General features: G+C 35.2%; 2 protein-coding genes and 1 long non-coding RNA gene across 3 annotated transcripts; 2 read left to right on the top strand and 1 right to left on the bottom strand.

Annotated features, from left to right (window-relative positions):
- Nucleotides 1-7: 7 nt before the first annotated feature.
- Nucleotides 8-3257, top strand: LOC109544514 (SWI/SNF-related matrix-associated actin-dependent regulator of chromatin subfamily A-like protein 1). The gene is made up of 6 exons (XM_019914758.2): nucleotides 8-758; nucleotides 814-1033; nucleotides 1143-1277; nucleotides 1330-2007; nucleotides 2157-2439; nucleotides 2827-3257. The coding sequence occupies exons 1-6, from the start codon at nucleotides 383-385 to the stop codon at nucleotides 3151-3153; spliced, it is 2019 nt and encodes a 672-aa protein (XP_019770317.2). The 5' UTR covers nucleotides 8-382; the 3' UTR covers nucleotides 3154-3257.
- A 261-nt stretch (nucleotides 3258-3518) lies between these two features.
- Nucleotides 3519-8033, bottom strand: LOC109544516. The gene is made up of 2 exons (XR_002172591.2): nucleotides 7295-8033; nucleotides 3519-3763 (listed from the first exon to the last, which is right to left on the bottom strand). It is a non-coding gene; the product is annotated as an uncharacterized LOC109544516 (long non-coding RNA).
- On the top strand, nucleotides 4050-17066 carry LOC109544512 (atypical protein kinase C). The gene is made up of 13 exons (XM_019914757.2): nucleotides 4050-4130; nucleotides 4521-4779; nucleotides 6369-6640; nucleotides 8988-9038; nucleotides 11850-11935; nucleotides 12129-12390; nucleotides 12462-12634; nucleotides 12691-12878; nucleotides 12943-13223; nucleotides 13617-13746; nucleotides 13851-13989; nucleotides 14699-14814; nucleotides 15972-17066. Exons 2-13 carry the CDS (start codon nucleotides 4523-4525, stop codon nucleotides 16057-16059), a joined length of 2043 nt encoding a protein of 680 aa, XP_019770316.1. The 5' UTR covers nucleotides 4050-4130; nucleotides 4521-4522; the 3' UTR covers nucleotides 16060-17066.
- The last annotated feature ends 1453 nt before the right edge of the window (nucleotides 17067-18519 follow it).

Here is an 18519-nt window from a genome sequence, read left to right as displayed (position 1 = left end):
TCACTCCCACTTATGCACTTTAAAGGTAAAGTGACTAGTGTCTAATGATTCATTAGGAGGTTTAAAATGTAAAGTAGTTTATCTATAAATTATCTTATCAATAGCGTCAGTCATGCGCTGATATAATTCAACAGTTTATCAAACAAACTGATTGTTATCTATATTTACTAGAACCTTAATTTTTTCCATTTAACATAGTTGTTTTCATAGCAGTATTGACGAACAAAATGACTAAAAAAGACCAATAATCCCTCCATCTTCTACCATCTCGTTCTGCCAGTGTTTTAGCTGGAAATTGAGAAGCATATACTAGACCTAACCAAACCTTTCTGTTGTTATTTGTTTTTGTATGCTGTGATCCTAGACATTTAAACTGTTGAAAATGTGGTGTTCTCCAGCAGAAATTGAAAGGAAAAGACTAGAAGCTCTTCAGAAACTTTCAAAGAAATGCAATAGTCCAATAAAAGCTGCGAGTAATACCGGAATAGACCAAAACGTTGCTACTCCAGCCAAATGTAGTTCCCCATTCAAAATGCGCCCCATTCAAAGCACGTCCCCTTTCAAGACGAAGCCCTACGAAAAAACGCCTTCGGCTACATCGACCACAAGCGTAAAATTGAATGGCGATTTACGCGTTTACTCAAAAACAGTCACCGTCACCTTCAGTTTGTTATCATCCCAAAGATTCGTTGTTAACATGTCTGCTTACTCAGCCCCAGTCGTTGAAACCATTAAAACGGTAGCATCCAAGAGTTTTGGTAAGGGTTGACACGGCTTGAAGCTCGGACAGTTACTTGCACTGTTTGTATTCAGATCCCACCACTAGAGAATGGAGCTTTAGTGTGAAGGATTATAAGGAGGTTTTGACCAAGTTAAACCTGCTAAGTTCAGCAAACGTTCTTGTCGAAGCGATGCCCAATTTCGTATTAACTTGCGTGACAGAGCCGGATGATTCTGAGGCTGATTTGGATACATCCCAAATGGACCCCACTCTGATACAAACGTTACTTCCTTTCCAATATGAAGGCTTAAAGTAAGTATGTATTTATATTCAGCTATTAGATAACTGGATTTGGCACGAGATGTAGTTTGTAGATTCAGCCCTGGTTTTGTGATTTATAAGTATTAAACATTTGTTTCAGATTTGGCGTTCAAAGGAAGGGAAGGTGTCTGATTGCTGATGATATGGGCTTAGGGAAAACATTCCAAGCCCTGGCCATAATGAACTATTACCGGAAAGATTGGCCTTTGCTGATCGTCACCACCGCCTCAATGAAGTACGTTTTACTTCGATAAATACAATTGAATTAATTTAGTCCAGTTTTGCAGAAACGTCTGGGAGGGAACAATAATGAAGTACATTCCATCGGTCTCGATAATGCAAGTCCAATATATGATATCAAGTAGGGACTTTATTGAAGATTCCTTGGTTTTAATCGTAAGTCACGATCTGATGTCTCGATGCTGCGAGAAGCTGATAGAGCGAAAATTTGGCTGTATTATAATCGATGAGTCTCACAACTTGAAAAACTACAAAGCCAAAATGACACAAGCTGCTATGAAAATCTGCAAAGTGGTAAAACGAGTGGTTCTTCTGAGCGGCACTCCTGTCCTTTCCAGACCCAAAGAACTCTACTCACAGCTCAGCCTGATCGATGAGAAACTGTTCGGCTCATTTTTCAATTACGCCAAAAGATACTGTGCGTTACATCAAACGAACTTTGGACTGGACTCTTCGGGAAAATCAAACTTACAGGAACTGGAAATAATACTGAAAAAGAAATTTATGATTCGCCGAAAAAAGGAGGATGTTTTGGGCAGTCTTCCGAATAAATCCGAAGAAGTTATCAAGTTGAACATGAACTTGGGCGATTTGAATAAAGCGGACAAGACCGTGCTGGAGCAATTGTCCAATCAGTATGTAGAAACGAAAAAGTCCAGCGACAAACATTCAATTCTTATCTCATTTTTTTGCGAAACTGCTAAAATCAAGATTCCAGCTGTGTGGTAAGTTTTTAAAAAATCACACCTTCCAGCTACATAGAAAACGTTTGTAAATCTTTAAACAAACGTTTTCTTGCAAATACAACGCCGGCTTAATTAATACATAGAGTCCTTAATTATTTTGTTCTACTTTCTTCTTTATGAACTTTTAGTTTACATATAGAAAAGGTGCTAAAAGAGAAGAAAAAAATCCTGGTTTTCGCCCATCACAAGATCATGTTGGATGCTGTTGAAGAATTGCTGAAGTTCAACAACTACAAGTACATAAGAATCGATGGAAGTAGCTCAACAACCCAAAGGAAATATTTAATTGATAAGTTCCAAATTGATTCACAGTATGTGTGCGCTGTGCTGTCTATTACCAGTACGAATGCTGGGATTTCGTTAACGGCAGCTAATCAAGTCGTATTTGCAGAATTACATTGGAATCCTAGTGTATGTATTAATTGTATTAGAGTTTTGCATAAATTTTATTCAAGAAAACGGAAATAAGGTGGTCTGATCAACTAATGTCTAACGGATAGAAAAACAACTTACTTAGACAACTGCAGGTTTTTAAAAAAATAATTCTCCATTTTTTATATCTCCATAATTTACCTCATTTTGGGTTGAAAAAGTGTTCATAGGCTTAATTCTTCTTTCAAAACTCGTCATTACCAAAAAGTCGTAAAACATTATATAATTTGTTAGAAGTTTATTAAGATTCAAATCGCTAAGAAAATAATATAATTAATTTTAGCAGATATTTTCTCAAATACTCAACTGTTCTTGGTTTTGTAAACTTATGTTTCTGACCCAACTATTTTTCTTATTTCTTTGTAGATATTAAAACAAGCAGAAGCAAGAGTGCACAGAATAGGCCAGGAAAATGCCGTTCTGATTCAGTACTTGTTGGCCAGTGGAACTGCCGATGACTACATGTGGCAGCTGTTGCAGAAGAAACAGGATATTTTACGAGAAATGGGTCTGACCAAAGAAGTTTTTTCGGTGGCCCAACAGAAGCAGGAGAAAAACACCGGAAGCTCTCGTGGAATTTTCGGGACCATTTCCAAAGAAAATAACACAGATAGTGGAGTTGATAACCAGGCAATGGATGAAGATGTGCTCGATGATGACATGGACGATATTTTAAGTAATATGGATATTTAGTATTTAATTGCGGGCTTTTTTAACTGTTTATTTATTGTTTGCTATATTTATATGATGTCAAAATTGAACTGTTCTAAATTAAACTTGTCGTTATTCATAGAAAATTTGTTTTTTTTCTGTAATTCCCTATTCTGTTCAACTAATATGAGCTGATGATAATTCCAGTCCATTAAGAAATTTTCTCGTGCCAGCGGAATCAGTTACAGATTGATCCTCCCAATATATAAAAAAAGTTCAACTTAGGAGTAGTTTAGTTTTTTTTCAGACGCGTTTTTGTTCGGAAGCCTCTTCAAAAGCCACTATTGGGTTGCTAGAACTAGTTTCAGGGGGAAAATATTTTTTTCATCCAGTGAAACTCAGCTACAGAACTTTTGCAGCACCCCGAAATGCATATTTTTATTGACCCAAAAAAATGTTCCTTAACCAGGAGTTATTCCAGTTAATTTTTCGTACAAGACGCTGAATGTTGAAGCTTCGCGCAAATTCGAAGGGATGTCGTTGCTGTGTCTGACTCAGCTACAACAGAGCTATTGATTGGAGACGCCTAGCTAGCTGTACTTTATTTTTAGCGCCGCTGCACGATTTCTCTTTAGCGCCTTGAACAGCTACTCTAGAAAAATAATTCAATTTTTAATTGTTAGAAAATTATTGTATTGTTTGGGTTTTTTTGTTCAATCAAGGAAATTTTGCTGGTTTTCCCTTCTCTCAATGAAACAATGCAATGTTAAGAGCAACATTGCAGCCGGAGGTTGCTTTGTTTATTCTTATACGCAAACTGGAGTCATTTATTTTGTTGCTTCCTGTCCAATTTTTTCTGTATTTCAACGTATTTTCTTTTGCGCCACTTTAAGAAGTTTCCTCTAAACCACGTCGCAACAGCGTCTCTGTCAAATGCCAGCTTTAAATGACTGGAACTAAGAAAACCTGAATTTTCCAACTCCTCATTGGCAAAGAAATAAAGTGCTCTTCCCTCCTCAGTATGTATTTATTTTAATTTCTGTTATTTACTTGATTTTAGTTAATTGCGTTTGGATTATTCGCTCGATGCTTTTTTTGGCCATCTGGGAAAACCCTCTTTGGGGCTGTTCAGGCTCAAGGAAATACTATTAAAGCTGCTTCAAACAACACATTTTTGCTCAATTTTACTCTGCGGTCAACTGCCTACTGGGTTATTTATGTGTGAAACTTTGTCGCCTTTTCCTCAACTTTCAGGCAGGCTTTATAAAATTTATATGCATTTTTTTGCGCTTTCAAGCGCATCTGTTGGACTAAAATCATTTAAACTCTCATGATGCAACGAACACATTTTAAAACCTGCAACTCCTTTGAGCTGTTGAAGCCTGAATGGGTAAAATGCATTTTTGCAGGAATGGCTTGGGGTTATTGGAACGCCACCCCAGCTGCAGATCGCGGCCGCAGCCCTCGCAAGAATAAGGAGTTTGGTCAGGACAACCACAACCATCATACATCGCAACCTAGACATACCCAACCTCTTCCAGTAGTGGAACCTGTTGAAGAAACCCCATGTTTGCCGCAGGAATCCTGTTCTTCCGTTGTTATGCCCAACCATTCTAGCACCCGTGTATCAGAAGTGGAGTTTGAAGCCGAGCTTCAAACATTGTCCAGGTATAAATTCTCTATTAATTAACAAAATTCCAAAATACACTGGCATTGAAAACGAGTTTTCGCTTTTTATTTTTGGATTTATCCAATTGGTTCTACAATGTTGATTGAAACTGACTAAATAGTTTGTATGCTTGGGTTTTTGACGCTGTTTTACATCAGTTTGGCTACTGAAAAACGTTTCCAATGGCTTCAAATTGGGGGCTTTTTGGGGCCGACAAAATTTTATTCATTTGGTAATTAATACCTTCTTATTGGCGAGTTTTTCCCGTTGTTACTGCGTCCTGCCTGAAAAAGCCACCAATTTGAAGCAATTGGAATAGTTTTGAAATCGAGAATGAAACGACTTGAATATAACTTTAAATTTATTGAAAATGCCAGGAGTTTCAAACGATTAAATCGAAAGTTCCATTTTTGCCTCTTATTTTTTGTTATTTTATTATTTCTTTGTCGTTTATTTATTATTCGTCTCACAATTCACACGTCTATCACACGAACTTAGTTGGAAGCTTTTTTAATTGTGTCTGCCTTGGGTTTTCAATTTCAATTTCAAAATTTAACTTAGTTAATTGCCCATCATTTGCAAGTAAATTAAGTTGTAAGCACTCGAAACAATCATAATTTTTTCGGACTGTTAATCTTGCGGTTTTCAAAGACACCCGATTGGAGCAATTTTCATTGAAAATCATTTTCTCCGTTTTGTTCCGGTCCAAAATGAATAATCCCTGCAATTCTTGAAAAATCCGACATTATCTTGTATTAAATTACATTGTGTGTATTTTATTTTAATTTTCCTATGTTTTTTTTTCATAATCCAGTGAATGTTTTGTATTTCCGTCTTCCGGCTTTTGCCTTCCTCTAGCAGTTTTCAAACTTCCCGCAGTTTCAGTGCACACTTATTGAATTTCTGGCAAATTAGATTTTTTTCCAAATTACGACCATTAAAGTTATTGTGAATCACTTCTTAACGTGAATTTTCCCGTTCCTTTAACGCAAGCAGAATATTTTAATTTTATACTTCATTTCGCAAACAATTCCGGCAAACTTTACCGTAAAAGACCTGGAAACGGTTGTGTAACTCATATAATTAATTTATAGGAAAAGTTGGTTTAAAAACCGACCTGCACGTATTGAAGCCATTATATGGACTTTGCCTTCTAATTGAGTGAAAACTTCGAAATTTCAAACACTTTTAAACTGATAAAGGAACAAAAAGCATTGGGGTTTCAATTACTTCATTGAAATTTTGGTCCTTTTTACCTACCTACAAATTTTTTTTCGAGTAGAAACAAGTATAAGTATACCTACATTTTCTTTAAGAGTCTGGCAAATATGCTATTGAAAATATCGTTATAATTTTGAGCCTCCATCCACTCATTAAGGGCCAATTTGCATAGGACGAAATTTTAGTTAATTTCCAGTTTTGTTTGCTTTCAAATTCTAGATTCTTCTAGTTCCTCCTCCAGTTTTCCAGTTTAGCTCTTTAAAACACTTCAAGAAAATCTATGTCCTCATTATTCTCTGAATAACATTCACAGCTACTCTTCTCTTTCTTTCTCTTCCATTTCATCCAATCTCATTTTTTTTTTCAGGAGACCAAGTCTCGATTTGACCTCAATGGTGAGCTCTCAAAGTGCCCTGGCGAACATTTTATGCCAAGCTCATGCCAACAAGCAGCAAGGAGGCACATTGTCGGCAGGAAATACTTTAACCCGATTAGGAAGCAGGCATACTGCAGTCGAATACGCGGTACCGCATCATTTTCATCATCATCATCACGCCTATGTGGAATATCATCAAGATCACATGTCCCTCTCTGATGATGATAGCAGTTCTGAGCCGGGATATGATTGCATTCGAACAGGTAAGACTCAGATTTTTCCGCTCAATCTTAGAGATTTGAAGATTTTCTGTCGCTTTTCTGCGCGGCTGTTATAAGTGCTGTGTCGTCCGCATCTTCCAATACATACGATTTTTTGTGAATTTGATGTTTGTCTTGTAATATGTAGAACAGTATCTATATGCTGGAAAGGAAGTTGCTTCGGGGTTGAAGAAGAAAGGGAAAGCGTTGTAAACGCGCACTTCAAACGCTCAGAATGGATGGACATTTTGTGGCCAGAACAGAAATGTGTAAAAGTTTGTGTTGTCATTTTGTACTGCAGGAGATTTAAAAAATATCAAAAGGTCTCCACATTGAACAAACGTTTATTAAAAATGATGCGCGACGCATTTCATGAACGTTGCTGTAGTGAATTCCGCATATTTGGATGCTATTCTACATATTCACTCACTTCATGTCTGTTGCTGACCCAAATCATCCTAATTGAACACATTTCGTCTGCTTACAAATATTATTAAATGGCGATTATTTTCAAACTCTTATCTTATCTCGCAGGTTTCGCAATGATAATCATGGCTTTCCTGTCCTCCACTCGAATTTAACCTCAACTAAAACCCCCAATGTCCCAATGTACATTGGGACACATTGATAGAAAATCTAATCTTCATCGTAACTTACCTTCATTCTGCAATTTTCATTTTTCTCATACACCTGCTCATTATCGAAGCCGCCAAGTATTGCACTAGATATGGCTTTAGATACAGCTTATCAGTAAGTTATAGGAAGGTGTACCGAAATGATATGAGATATCAATTCGGTTTAGTTATGTACAGCACGATCTGCATAAAATACATAGTTTTTTTGTGATGTGCAAAGATACGCGCTTGAAATGGATCGCAATCGGTCTTGGATTCTGAGGTTCTTCGATTTTTTAGGAGAAACTGCCGTGGTGTATGTAACTCCTTTGGCTAGTTTCACTCAAAATGTTGGAATGACTAACATTGATCAAGGTATTTTTTTAAGTTTTAGTCTCGTTTGAATGAGAGATTATTATAGTAGGTGGTTGCGTCGACTTACTCAGTTCACGTCTGAATAGGTGTCATTAAATAACTGGATTGCTATTTAATTATCTCATGGGAGCAGATAGTAAACAGCTAATTTATTGTTACAGAACTTCACTTTAACAGTTTTCCTACATTGCTTTTAATTTGATTTTCTTCCCACTTTTTAGCAGGTATTCAACTGTGCTTTCTTGAATACCTGTTTTATTTAAAAGGGTTGCAAATTTTTCACTTATTTGCTACTGTTAACTAAGTTCTTCTAACTTCTTCACCCAAGGCTGTGAATGTATCTTCGGCTCTTGAACCTAACACCTAAAATGTCCAAGCGAAGGAATTGAAAAGTTGGTTTACTTAGATAATCGGATTGTAAATCTCTTTTATCTCTAGATTATTTCTGTTGTCATTATTTATCTAGAAATGTGTATGTCTTCAAAATATGAATGAGTAACTATTTATTTTGGCGAATAGCAAATAAAATTCACTTACTGTTTTGTTAAATTAATATTTATTAATTATTTCACAAGTAAGTCTTTTCAAATATTTCCGTTTATTCTTGACTACACTCTCAAAACGTGGATTTTCTATCTTTTCTCATTTTAGGCTTCCAATATTCCGTACATTTCCCTTAGTGCTTAAAAAGTGTTTGGCTTTACTCATGCGAGAAATAATTTCACATCAGAGAGTTTATATAGCAATTTTCAACACTTCTTTGCCATGGATTTAGAAGACAGTAAAATTGTAAGGAAATGAAAAAGTAAGAAACAACAGGAGAGAATGACAAAAAAGTTTAAACTTGTTCTTAGTTTGTTTCAACAGTCGTTTGGCAAAATTTCGCTAATTAATTAACACCATAGATTAGTTTTCCAATTGCCAGTTGATAAAAAAACAAAATATTTATTTTGTGCATAAAAAATAGCGATATTTGATTTAAAAAGCAACAGTTTTGAACAAAAATGATCACCTATTGGAAGAACATTTTCTTGAAGCTGATCATTTCCCTTTTCTTTTCTTGTCATCACTCACAAATTAATTCATATTTTGATTATTTTCTGTATATGACATGACATGAAGCACACGAAAAAAAAGTTCGGAATTTGCGAAGGAAATTTTTTGAATTACTCATTCTGGATGAAATAAAATAAACCTTTTTCTATGCAACTGTAAAGCCATACTAGGAAACTGATGATGATTGATTGGCTAAATTTTTTAAACTTTAAATAAAGACAGTTTGATAAATTTTTAGCAGCTTTATTTTTGGTAAATTTTTATTTTTGTTGACAAATTTGTGAACTGTTTTATTTTTTTTACAGTTTATCCAAACCCACCGACCCAAGGAGCAGCGCCTGGACAAGGAGATGATAGTAAGTACTCTAAAGAACTTTTTAGCATAAAGTACTAAAATAGTTGGCAAAAACCTCACAGAAACACAAAAGCTTTGACTTAATTTTTCAAAAGGAAACAGCGTAAATTCTCTTTTGAAAACGACATAATGCTCCACTGAAATTGGTCCAAAAAGTCTCAATCCGAATTACAAAAAATTCTCAATCTGCCCGCAATTTTGCAAAATTTCTCAGGGGCTTAAACATAATTCCTTACGGTTCCACAATCTAATGGCGTTAAATCGGGGGACCTGAGAGGCCATTCGACAGAAAAATTCCTTCTGCTTCTGGTCCACGTGTTTGACAAAGCATTACTTATAATTTTTTGGAGAATTTAGCCCATCTCTGAGTACTATTTTGGTTCATGTCCTTATGGGACCCATTGTTAATTAATTATTTGATTAAATAAAACTTACTTTTGTGTCCGTATGGCAGAATAAATATGCCTGATGGCTGTGAAAGCACAAATAAATCATCTCGAAAATATCGCACATTTTTCATATTTTTTTTGGCAACTCAAAAACCAACATTCCTTGTGAACTTTTATAGACATATGGCAACATATGAGTTTTACTTAGTGTTTGGCAGTAAGATATCGCATTCTAACACAAACTGTATCTATAGCTCGAAGCATCCAGTGAAATCGTTAATGTGAATGGTGTGTTTCTAAATGCACTTAAGTGACCAATATGTTCATGATCACCAATCGTATTGGTGTAGCTCGTTGGGGTGTCCACTAAAATGCTAACGAAACCAAAAGAAAATAAATTGTCCATCACGCGAGTAATTAAATCGTTGTTTTTCTGCACGCACAATCATGTAGAGCATTTTGGTAAGAATTTCAGTGTTTAAGGTAAAATGTTTAAAGTCTTGTCGAATTTGAGCCCGCATTCAAATCACACTCAATGTGGCTTGCGACTCATAGATATTTATTTAGATCAACGTTGAATTTAAAATAGCACCAACAAGATGCGTTGTAATATAATTTTAGTCTTTGGTATTGTATCACGATTAATCTCAGCTCGGATGTATGAGAAAATATTGTGGAAATTTACAGGGATGTTCAGTTTATTCACTTCCAAAGTATTTTTGCTTAAATCCAATGTGGCTTGCTGAGCAAATGTTGAGGCGACAAAAAAGCAGACAGCAATAAAGTTCAAGAATGTAAAAAACTAGTTGAAAACCAATTTGTATGATTGATTTATTTTCAGTTTGATAGAATTTGCTTTTATTTTCGCAAATCACTTCTTCAGCCATTTCATAGCAGAAACTAATTTTTATAGCAGATTTTGATAACTTTTTCATTTTGAATTTTTAGGCATCGATTTTTCGCTAGCGCTTTTTTAAAGCTCGGCATACTGTGTTATTTATTGATATATTTTTTAAAGCTTCTAGATTGTTTAAAATATTTTTTTTCAATTAAAGCATTGATCAAAAATGGCTTTTTCAATTTTCAAAAATCGTTCCAATTGTTGGTTCAAATTATAGCTGTTTTCTCAGCCAATCGTTTTCCGCGAAACACTTATCTGAGATAACGACAGAATATTATTTAATTAACAGCTTAGTAGCAAATTAGTAATGTCACTACAAAAATAGCAGATTATTTCAGATTATTTATTTAGTCAAAATATGAATTATCTTTTTATTATTAGGCGATTAAACTGCTCAACAAAATAGGCGTTACACGGACCAATTTGGACTAACTTTGGAACTGCATAAATTCTGATTGCTGAGAGCGATTTGATTGCTGTTTGAAGCTTTATTTAGTGCGATTCCTGTTCAGTTAGTGGGTGCAGTTAATGTGCTTCAGATAAATTTTCTACAGGGTGGCAAATGAAACAGTGCAAAAATGGTGAAAGTTTCACATGCTCTCAGTTGGACAAATAAACCTTTTGTGTTGTATTTCAACACCACAGGCTCAAGATAGACCTCGTATGTCAAAAAAAAATTCAAATTTGTGTACAGAGTGATCTTAAAAAATCCACCTTTTGTTATAGCAGTGATAATTTCTTACTTTTGAATCGATAAGCAAAATCAAAATTCTCATCTCGAAGCTAAAATATTGCAGTCGACTTGATAAAAAAGCGAATTAAACTTTAGAAGTTTAGTTGAAAGTCGACAGATTCACATATTTCAATGGCAATTCGGAGTTAGGTTATTTTTCATGCAACCCTGTATATCGAATGTTTGCCTTAATTTGTCTATAAAGTTTAAGCTTTAAAATGCGCTTTAGATCGTGAAAATTGGCTCAAGAGCGGAAAAGTTATCCCTGCAAGACCAATAAGTTTTGAAGTAATACGTAAGTAATAAAGATTTTTTGAGACCATTCTGTAAGTAACAGAGAGGATAAAAATTCAAAAACTGATTTTCCTGATGTACGCGTTATTTTTATAAATTTGGCGTCCAAATCCAGAAAAATGTAGTTTTGTCTTACTGAGAGCATGTGGAACTTTCACTAATTCTGCACTGTTTCATTTGCCACCCCGTAGAAAAAAATATCTAAACCACTCAATTTTTACCGAAGCCCATACAGAGCAAATTGAGCAATATAATGCTATAAACAGAAATTAACTCACTCGCAAAAATCAGAATTTATCCAGTTCTAAACGTAAGGAAAATTTGACTCTGTAACTTAAATTTTTCTGAGCAGTTTGCTCAAAGAAACAACGAAACGAAAAAACATTTCCACCATCCAGAATCTAAAGAGAGAAAATATAAACTAAAAAGACGCTGAACAGACTGGAAACAGCACAAACTAAAGAGGTGAAAATTAAATGTCAATGTTTGTTTCAGGAAGTATTTATAGAAGAGGCGCCAGACGTTGGAGAAAACTATATAGAATCAATGGCCATATTTTTCAGGCTAAGCGTTTTAATACGGTGAGTAGCGATTGAAATGAGAGCAAAAGGAAAACTCAAACTGCAAAAAAATCAGAAACCAATTAGTTGAAGAAAACCCGTTGAGATCAAATATTGAAGGAAAAATACTCTTTAATTACCATGCTATTGGTGCGGCTAATCCTTTTCGCAAAAATAACAAACACTAAATAATAATAAAATTGAATTTATTTAGAGGGCATTTTGTGCCTACTGCCATGACAGGATTTGGGGCCTTGGCCGGCAAGGTTTCAAGTGCATTCAGTGCAAACTGCTTGTGCATAAGAAATGCCATAAAGAGGTCAGTTTAATCTGCACCAATGAGCAACATGTGGACAACAACATTTGCGATGATCGAAATGGGGAAACCATGCAAATCATCGTCGATACCCCGCCGGCGAATTTGGATTTTCATAATTCGTCTGTTCGTGATTGCAATAAAACTTGCTTAGATAAAAGTGAGTTTGGCAAGCAACGCTCTGACTAAAGGATCACAACTAATGAATGAATAAATCCCAATGCGTTTCAGATGAACTAATTGCTACAGAGGACTCAAACTTGATTTTAGACGACTTGGATTACACAGAAAAGCGGCCGTATTCCCTGAAAGATTTTGAATTAATCCGCGTTATTGGCAGAGGCTCTTATGCGAAAGTCCTGATGGTAGAACTGAAGAAAACTAAGCGCATTTACGCAATGAAGGTAAAATTAACCCGGTGTTGATCGCAACAGAAGTACATCTTTCCGGGGAATTGCAGGTGATTAAAAAAGCGTTAGTAGCAGACGACGAAGACATTGATTGGGTGCAAACGGAAAAACACGTTTTCGAAACAGCATCCAATCACCCGTTTCTAGTCGGTTTACATTCCTGCTTCCAAACCCCGTCTCGACTGTTTTTTGTCGTCGAATTCGTTAAAGGCGGCGATATGATGTTTCACATGCAAAGGTGAAATAAATTTAAAAAATACCAATTTCAAAATCAATTTTCTCTATTTGGATGCTGGTTTTAGGCAACGAAAACTGCATGAAGAGCATGCCAAGTTCTACGCCGCTGAGATTTCGTTGGCATTAAATTTCCTACATTGCAAGGGAATAATCTATCGCGATTTGAAGTTGGATAATGTTCTATTGGACCATGAGGGCCATATCAAGCTGACTGATTATGGGATGTGCAAGGAAGGAATTAGGCTTGGAGATACCACTTCGACGTTTTGCGGCACACCAAACTACATTGCTCCCGAGCTATTGAGAGGCGAGGATTATGGCTTTTCTGTGGATTGGTGGGCTTTAGGTAAGCGGGAAATTTCACTTACAAACATTTATTTGTGTGGCAAACCCAAGCATTAAAGTGGAACTAACTGGTTGAAATACACCGTTATAACGAACCGTTCTTGGGAAAAGTACCCGTAGCATACGAACATCATTGTGCAGCTCGATGCAGTTCAAAACAACATTTTTCTAAACTTAGTTTCCATGCGCCATGAAACATAATTTCGTGGGCTCCCTGAAAGCCCGCAAAACTCACCAGTTTCAACCCACAACCTCGAAGCCTTTATTCTCTAGATTTTTGGAATTTAATTCGCTTTAATGCCTAAACAACTATTGCATATTTTCGTTATTTTTCCCTGCATGTTTTTTTAAATGCCAATTTAATTCAAATTCACGTAAAAGTGATTTTTTCCAGGTGTATTGTTGTACGAAATGTTGGCAGGACGATCTCCCTTTGATATGGCAGGAGCCTCAGAAAACCCAGACCAAAACACCGAAGATTATCTGTTCCAGGTTATTTTGGAGAAAACTATTAGGATCCCCAGGTTAGATGCTATTAAACTATTCCTACACCCAGATAGGCAAATGGAAGCTTTTGTACTTTAATAGTTGTATTTTTTTAAACAATGAAACACGCATTTTCTTTCAGATTTTTGAGCGTTAAAGCCGCAAACGTTCTAAAAGGCTTCCTGAATAAAAATCCCTTAGAGAGATTGGGTTGTGGCAGCATAGATCCCTTCTCCGAAATTACCAATCATCAATTCTTTAGGTCGATTAATTGGGAATTGGTAAGCCATTTTAATGCTAAATATTTTTTTCGAAACAAGCTTTATCTTAGAAGTTTTTAATTTGAGATTGATTAAGAAAATTGAATTTTTCGTTTTTCTCAATCAAAATACTCAGATTTTTATTTAATTGATATTTGTGTGCCTAAATTTTTATACTCAACATGATGACTATTGGTGAGTAAATCAATTTTAGCCAGGAACGGTCAAATATTTTACCAAAATAAACAACAAAAATAAATATCAAAAATTTTATATCCGCTTTACTTTGCTTTTGAATAAACCATCGTCACTGACCGGATGAAGCAAGAATGCAGATTGAAACACAAAGTGAAACAGGTTAAAAAATCTTGTGCTTTTTTGTGGGACCATTTTGTATTTTTTTGTTGTTTATTTTCTAGAAATGTTTGACTGTATTGACCGTTGTTGGCTAAAATTAGTAAAATAATTTCAACAAATTTCCATTGCTATTCAAGTTTGAAAAGCTCAGGATCAATATTCGATATAATTTTTTTATATGAAATTACAAATTTATATGCACTTTAGTTAATAATATGCAAAGCTTTACTATAAAATAAAGTACTTCTCAGCAAAATATAAGTTAAAACTGGATCATTCTGTATAAGCGCAGCAGTTTCACTAAATGGAAGATTTCAGTAAATTTAATACTTTTTTTCAAATTTTTTTTCCAAATTAGTAAATTCTGTTTCAGCTAGAACTAAAACAGGTTCCGCCGCCATTCAAGCCCCGATTGGACTCAGACAGGGATTTGACTAATTTTCCACCGGAATTTACTGATGAGCCTGTACATCTTACCCCCGATGATCCGTAAGTAATTTTGTTTGAAACCCCTAAAATATGTTTCGTTGTATTTACTAAAACTTTACTAGTAATTGTATTTATTTGACCTGCAAAAGTTCACTATACTTTACTTAAAGTATAATTTTATAATTATACCTGATAAATTAAAGTTTAATTGTTATTGCGTTTCGTGTTTTTCGTTCAAACAGTCGGCACATTTAACATTTTGCAATTGATTTAGTAAAACATCTACAAGGTTTTAGAAGGATTTTAGAACACAAACTGGAGATGTTATTTTTCATTGTTTCGTTGTTTTTTTAAACACACTTTTGGGGCTTTACAGACATTTCAAACGGAGACCATATTTGCTCGTTTCTATTTAATCCAACTTGTTTTTTCTCAAAAACTCTGATTTTTTAACAAATTAATCGGCAATCAATAGATTTAACAGTTGAGAAAAATGCTTTTCTGCAGCTTATCAAAGTTATAATTTAATAAGTAAAAAAAAGCGAATCTATTCCAAATCTCTGCTCGAGTGTATTTCTGATAATATTTTCCTTTTTCTGTGTCATTCTCACAGCTATTTTCCTCATCATTTTAGCCCCAAAAATTCTTTGGAGCTTTGAGGCAATTCCTCAGAAGAAAATAATGGTGCTGACAGAAAAGCAGACTAAAACTTCTTTAATCTGCTGGATGAAGATGAAGGACGGACATTGAAGATATTGATTTCAACCAAATCGAAGCTGATACTTTGTTTCTACTTGCTTCCTCTTATTGCGTCTTCCTTCTCCTTACGAAAATTGAAGAACTGTTGAACCTTCTGCTCAATTTCTTCAGCCCTGCGTGTTGACGCTTCTTTAGTGATTTTTTCCCCACTCATCAATTCGTATCTTTCTGCTCTCTTTACGTGACTGATTTTATAGAACCGAAGTGTTCGGTCGAATGAGGAAAAGTTGATAGAAAAAAGTCCCAAATCTTCTTTGCTTTGCTGAATAAACATTGAGGCTGACGCTTTTTCGGAATCAACGATGACGCTTTTTTGCTTCTTTTCTCGCTTTCTTTTTCTCCTTCCAAAGATTATTGAACTAAGAAACCTGATAATCTTTCCCGTTCATGTCCAACCACTGCTTATAAATTATTATATATTGTAAAGTGTTTTTTTTATAATATTTGAATTATTGCAGACGTATCATTGCACGAATAGACCAATCGGAATTCGAAGGCTTCGAATACGTAAATCCTCTTCTAATGTCTTTGGAGGACTGTGTGTGACATAACGTTAATTGTGCGCTGCATCCGAATAATGTGCCGCCGCCCCCGATTCTTCGCTATCCGCCGCCTCTTTTGCCGCCTCCGTCGCCGCCCGAGCTGAGTTACGACGACGGTGAGTATTTGCAGATTGACGTTCGGCCTCCGACAAAGTCAATGCTTCAAAACATATTCTGCCTTCCTCTAAATTAAATTAAACAATTCCATTGCACGGATTATTGCGTGTATTGATAGTTTTATAGGTAAATCTATTGTGTATAAATACAAATGCAGATTATATCAGTACTTATCGACAATTATTAGGAGTGAGGAGCATTATTATACTACTGGACTGTATTTATAGACTTGCACTTTTCAATGTTTCGTCACTGGCTTTGGGAGCCGTGATTTTGCTTTTTCTCGGGTCAGTTGCCTGATTTCAGGTTTTCTAACTTATTACAATCATGACAAACTGAAACAGGCAAAGTTGGCGTTGTTATGGACTCAAAGTTGGTCCAATTTCTTCCAATTGGTATTTGCGTTGAAGTTATACACTGTGTTATGCCGCGGCGTGTGTTTTTCTAAACTATCTGTCTATTGTCATTAGCATTAATTTTTCTAGATTTAATTTAGTTAAACGTTTTTCTATTGATTATGTTATCATATGAGTCGTTAATGCTTTAATTTTGTTAAGAGTTTATAAGTCTATAAGGCCATAAATCGTCTTGCTGAGCTAAGACTATATTGTTAAGCAAATGAATTAAATTAATTAGATAGAATGTTAATGCTAAGTTTTACATTTAAATGTCTCAGTATTAAGTAACTATTGAATGTCAGTACTTTGCTCTAAACAGTTATATAGAAGTATAGGTGTTTGGGTTTTGCATAGTATAATTGAATACGATTTTTTTTTTAAATAAAACTACTGTATTAATGGGGGAGCAGCTCACAGTTTCTTGCACAAATCTTAGGTTTTATTATGCAGCTGCTCTCACTCAAGCTGTTTAATAAATTGTGTTTTCAAACGTTCAGTCGATGTTTTTACTTCAATTTGAAAATTAGTCTCCTGTTTGTTCAAGTTAACCAGGCATTGATGGTGTTGTTTAGTGGCGCATAGAAGAAACGGTCGGGCAAGTTTTTTAAAATATTTCAGGATCTCTTGAATTATATGCCCAAAATGGGTATTTTTTCAGAAGTAGATTTTTGTCATCGTTTTATCTTATTTTATTGACTGGCGGTACAATTTTCTGCCCAAAAATTACGATTTTTTTATTGATTAACTGCTGACCATCGACAGAACAGGACATATTTTTGTTTTTTTCCTATCATCGCCTGGTCTTTAACTGGTGGAAAATTAGCATATTTTCTGGTAATTCGTCTTTGACAAATAGGCAAATTTATCTTTAAAAGCTGTTTTTTTCCACCGATCAAAGTTGAAGGGAAAATGCAAAAACTCGGAAATTTTTGTTCAAGTGCACGCCTTCATTTAAAAATTCATGAATTTCAATCCAGAGCAGACAGCAGCTTGAAATTTTCCCACCCTATAGAAGAGACACCAATCTACAATTTCCAAACCTGTTGCTTCAATTGAAACTAACGCTGTTTTTTATTCAAGCCTATCAATCATGAGCCAAAATGCAGACTTTCACTCAGCTGGACCATCTCGTCTAAAAATTCAAAACTTTCAATCCAGAGCAGTTATTAACAGGAAAGTTGAACGCTTTATCGACAAGAATTTGCGCTGATAGTCGTGAGAGTTTCAGTTAATTTGCAAAAAACCCTGATGTTTTCCAACCATGGACAAAAATGAAATATTTTACTCAAATGAGCGCTCTTATTTGGAAGCTCTTTACTCTTGGTTTGAAGCAAGCAGCAACTTGAAGTTTCCGAACCCGACAGCATGGAAGTTGGAGACTTTGATATTTTCACTGAAATCGAATGCAAATCTTACTGTTACTAATGTGGGGTTAAAAATTAACACCCTTTTTGAACTGCCAGCTTTTGCCTAAAAATTCATAACAGCCAACCCAGAGCAAGCAGCAACTTGAAATTGGCTCCCCCTATAGAAGACACTTTAAGCTAAAAACTCCAGAAATTTCGCATAATACAGATTAAATTCTGATTTTTGCGAACAATGTGAATGATTGGCCCAAAAAGACAATTTCATTCACATGCATTCTCTACTTTAAAAACGCGTAACTTTCCGGTCCAATAACGTACCAACTTGAGCTTTGCACACCCAATAGAAAGTACTTTGAGTTAAAATTCCCGAAATTTTCAGTCAAGTTTACAGGAAGGCAAACTTTTTCCCAAACGGTCGAATGTTCGATTATAAATGAACTCACCTGCTCGCTTTTGTTTAAAAATTCATAACTTCCAAGGTGAAGCAACTATGCAATGCAATTTTGCACGTCTTATAGCAGAGGTTTCGGGCTAAAAAGTGTAAATTTTCTTCTGCACGTGCAGTAAATTATGATTTTTGCC

This window comes from Dendroctonus ponderosae, unplaced genomic scaffold, assembly GCF_020466585.1.
Source record: "Dendroctonus ponderosae isolate FM_Combo_2020 unplaced genomic scaffold, Dpon_F_20191213v2 Dpon_F_20191213_2, whole genome shotgun sequence".
NCBI classification, from domain to species: Eukaryota; Metazoa; Arthropoda; class Insecta; order Coleoptera; family Curculionidae; genus Dendroctonus; species Dendroctonus ponderosae.
The sequence above is the reverse complement of the archived record's forward strand: the minus strand, read 5'-3'. Positions and strand labels throughout refer to the sequence as shown.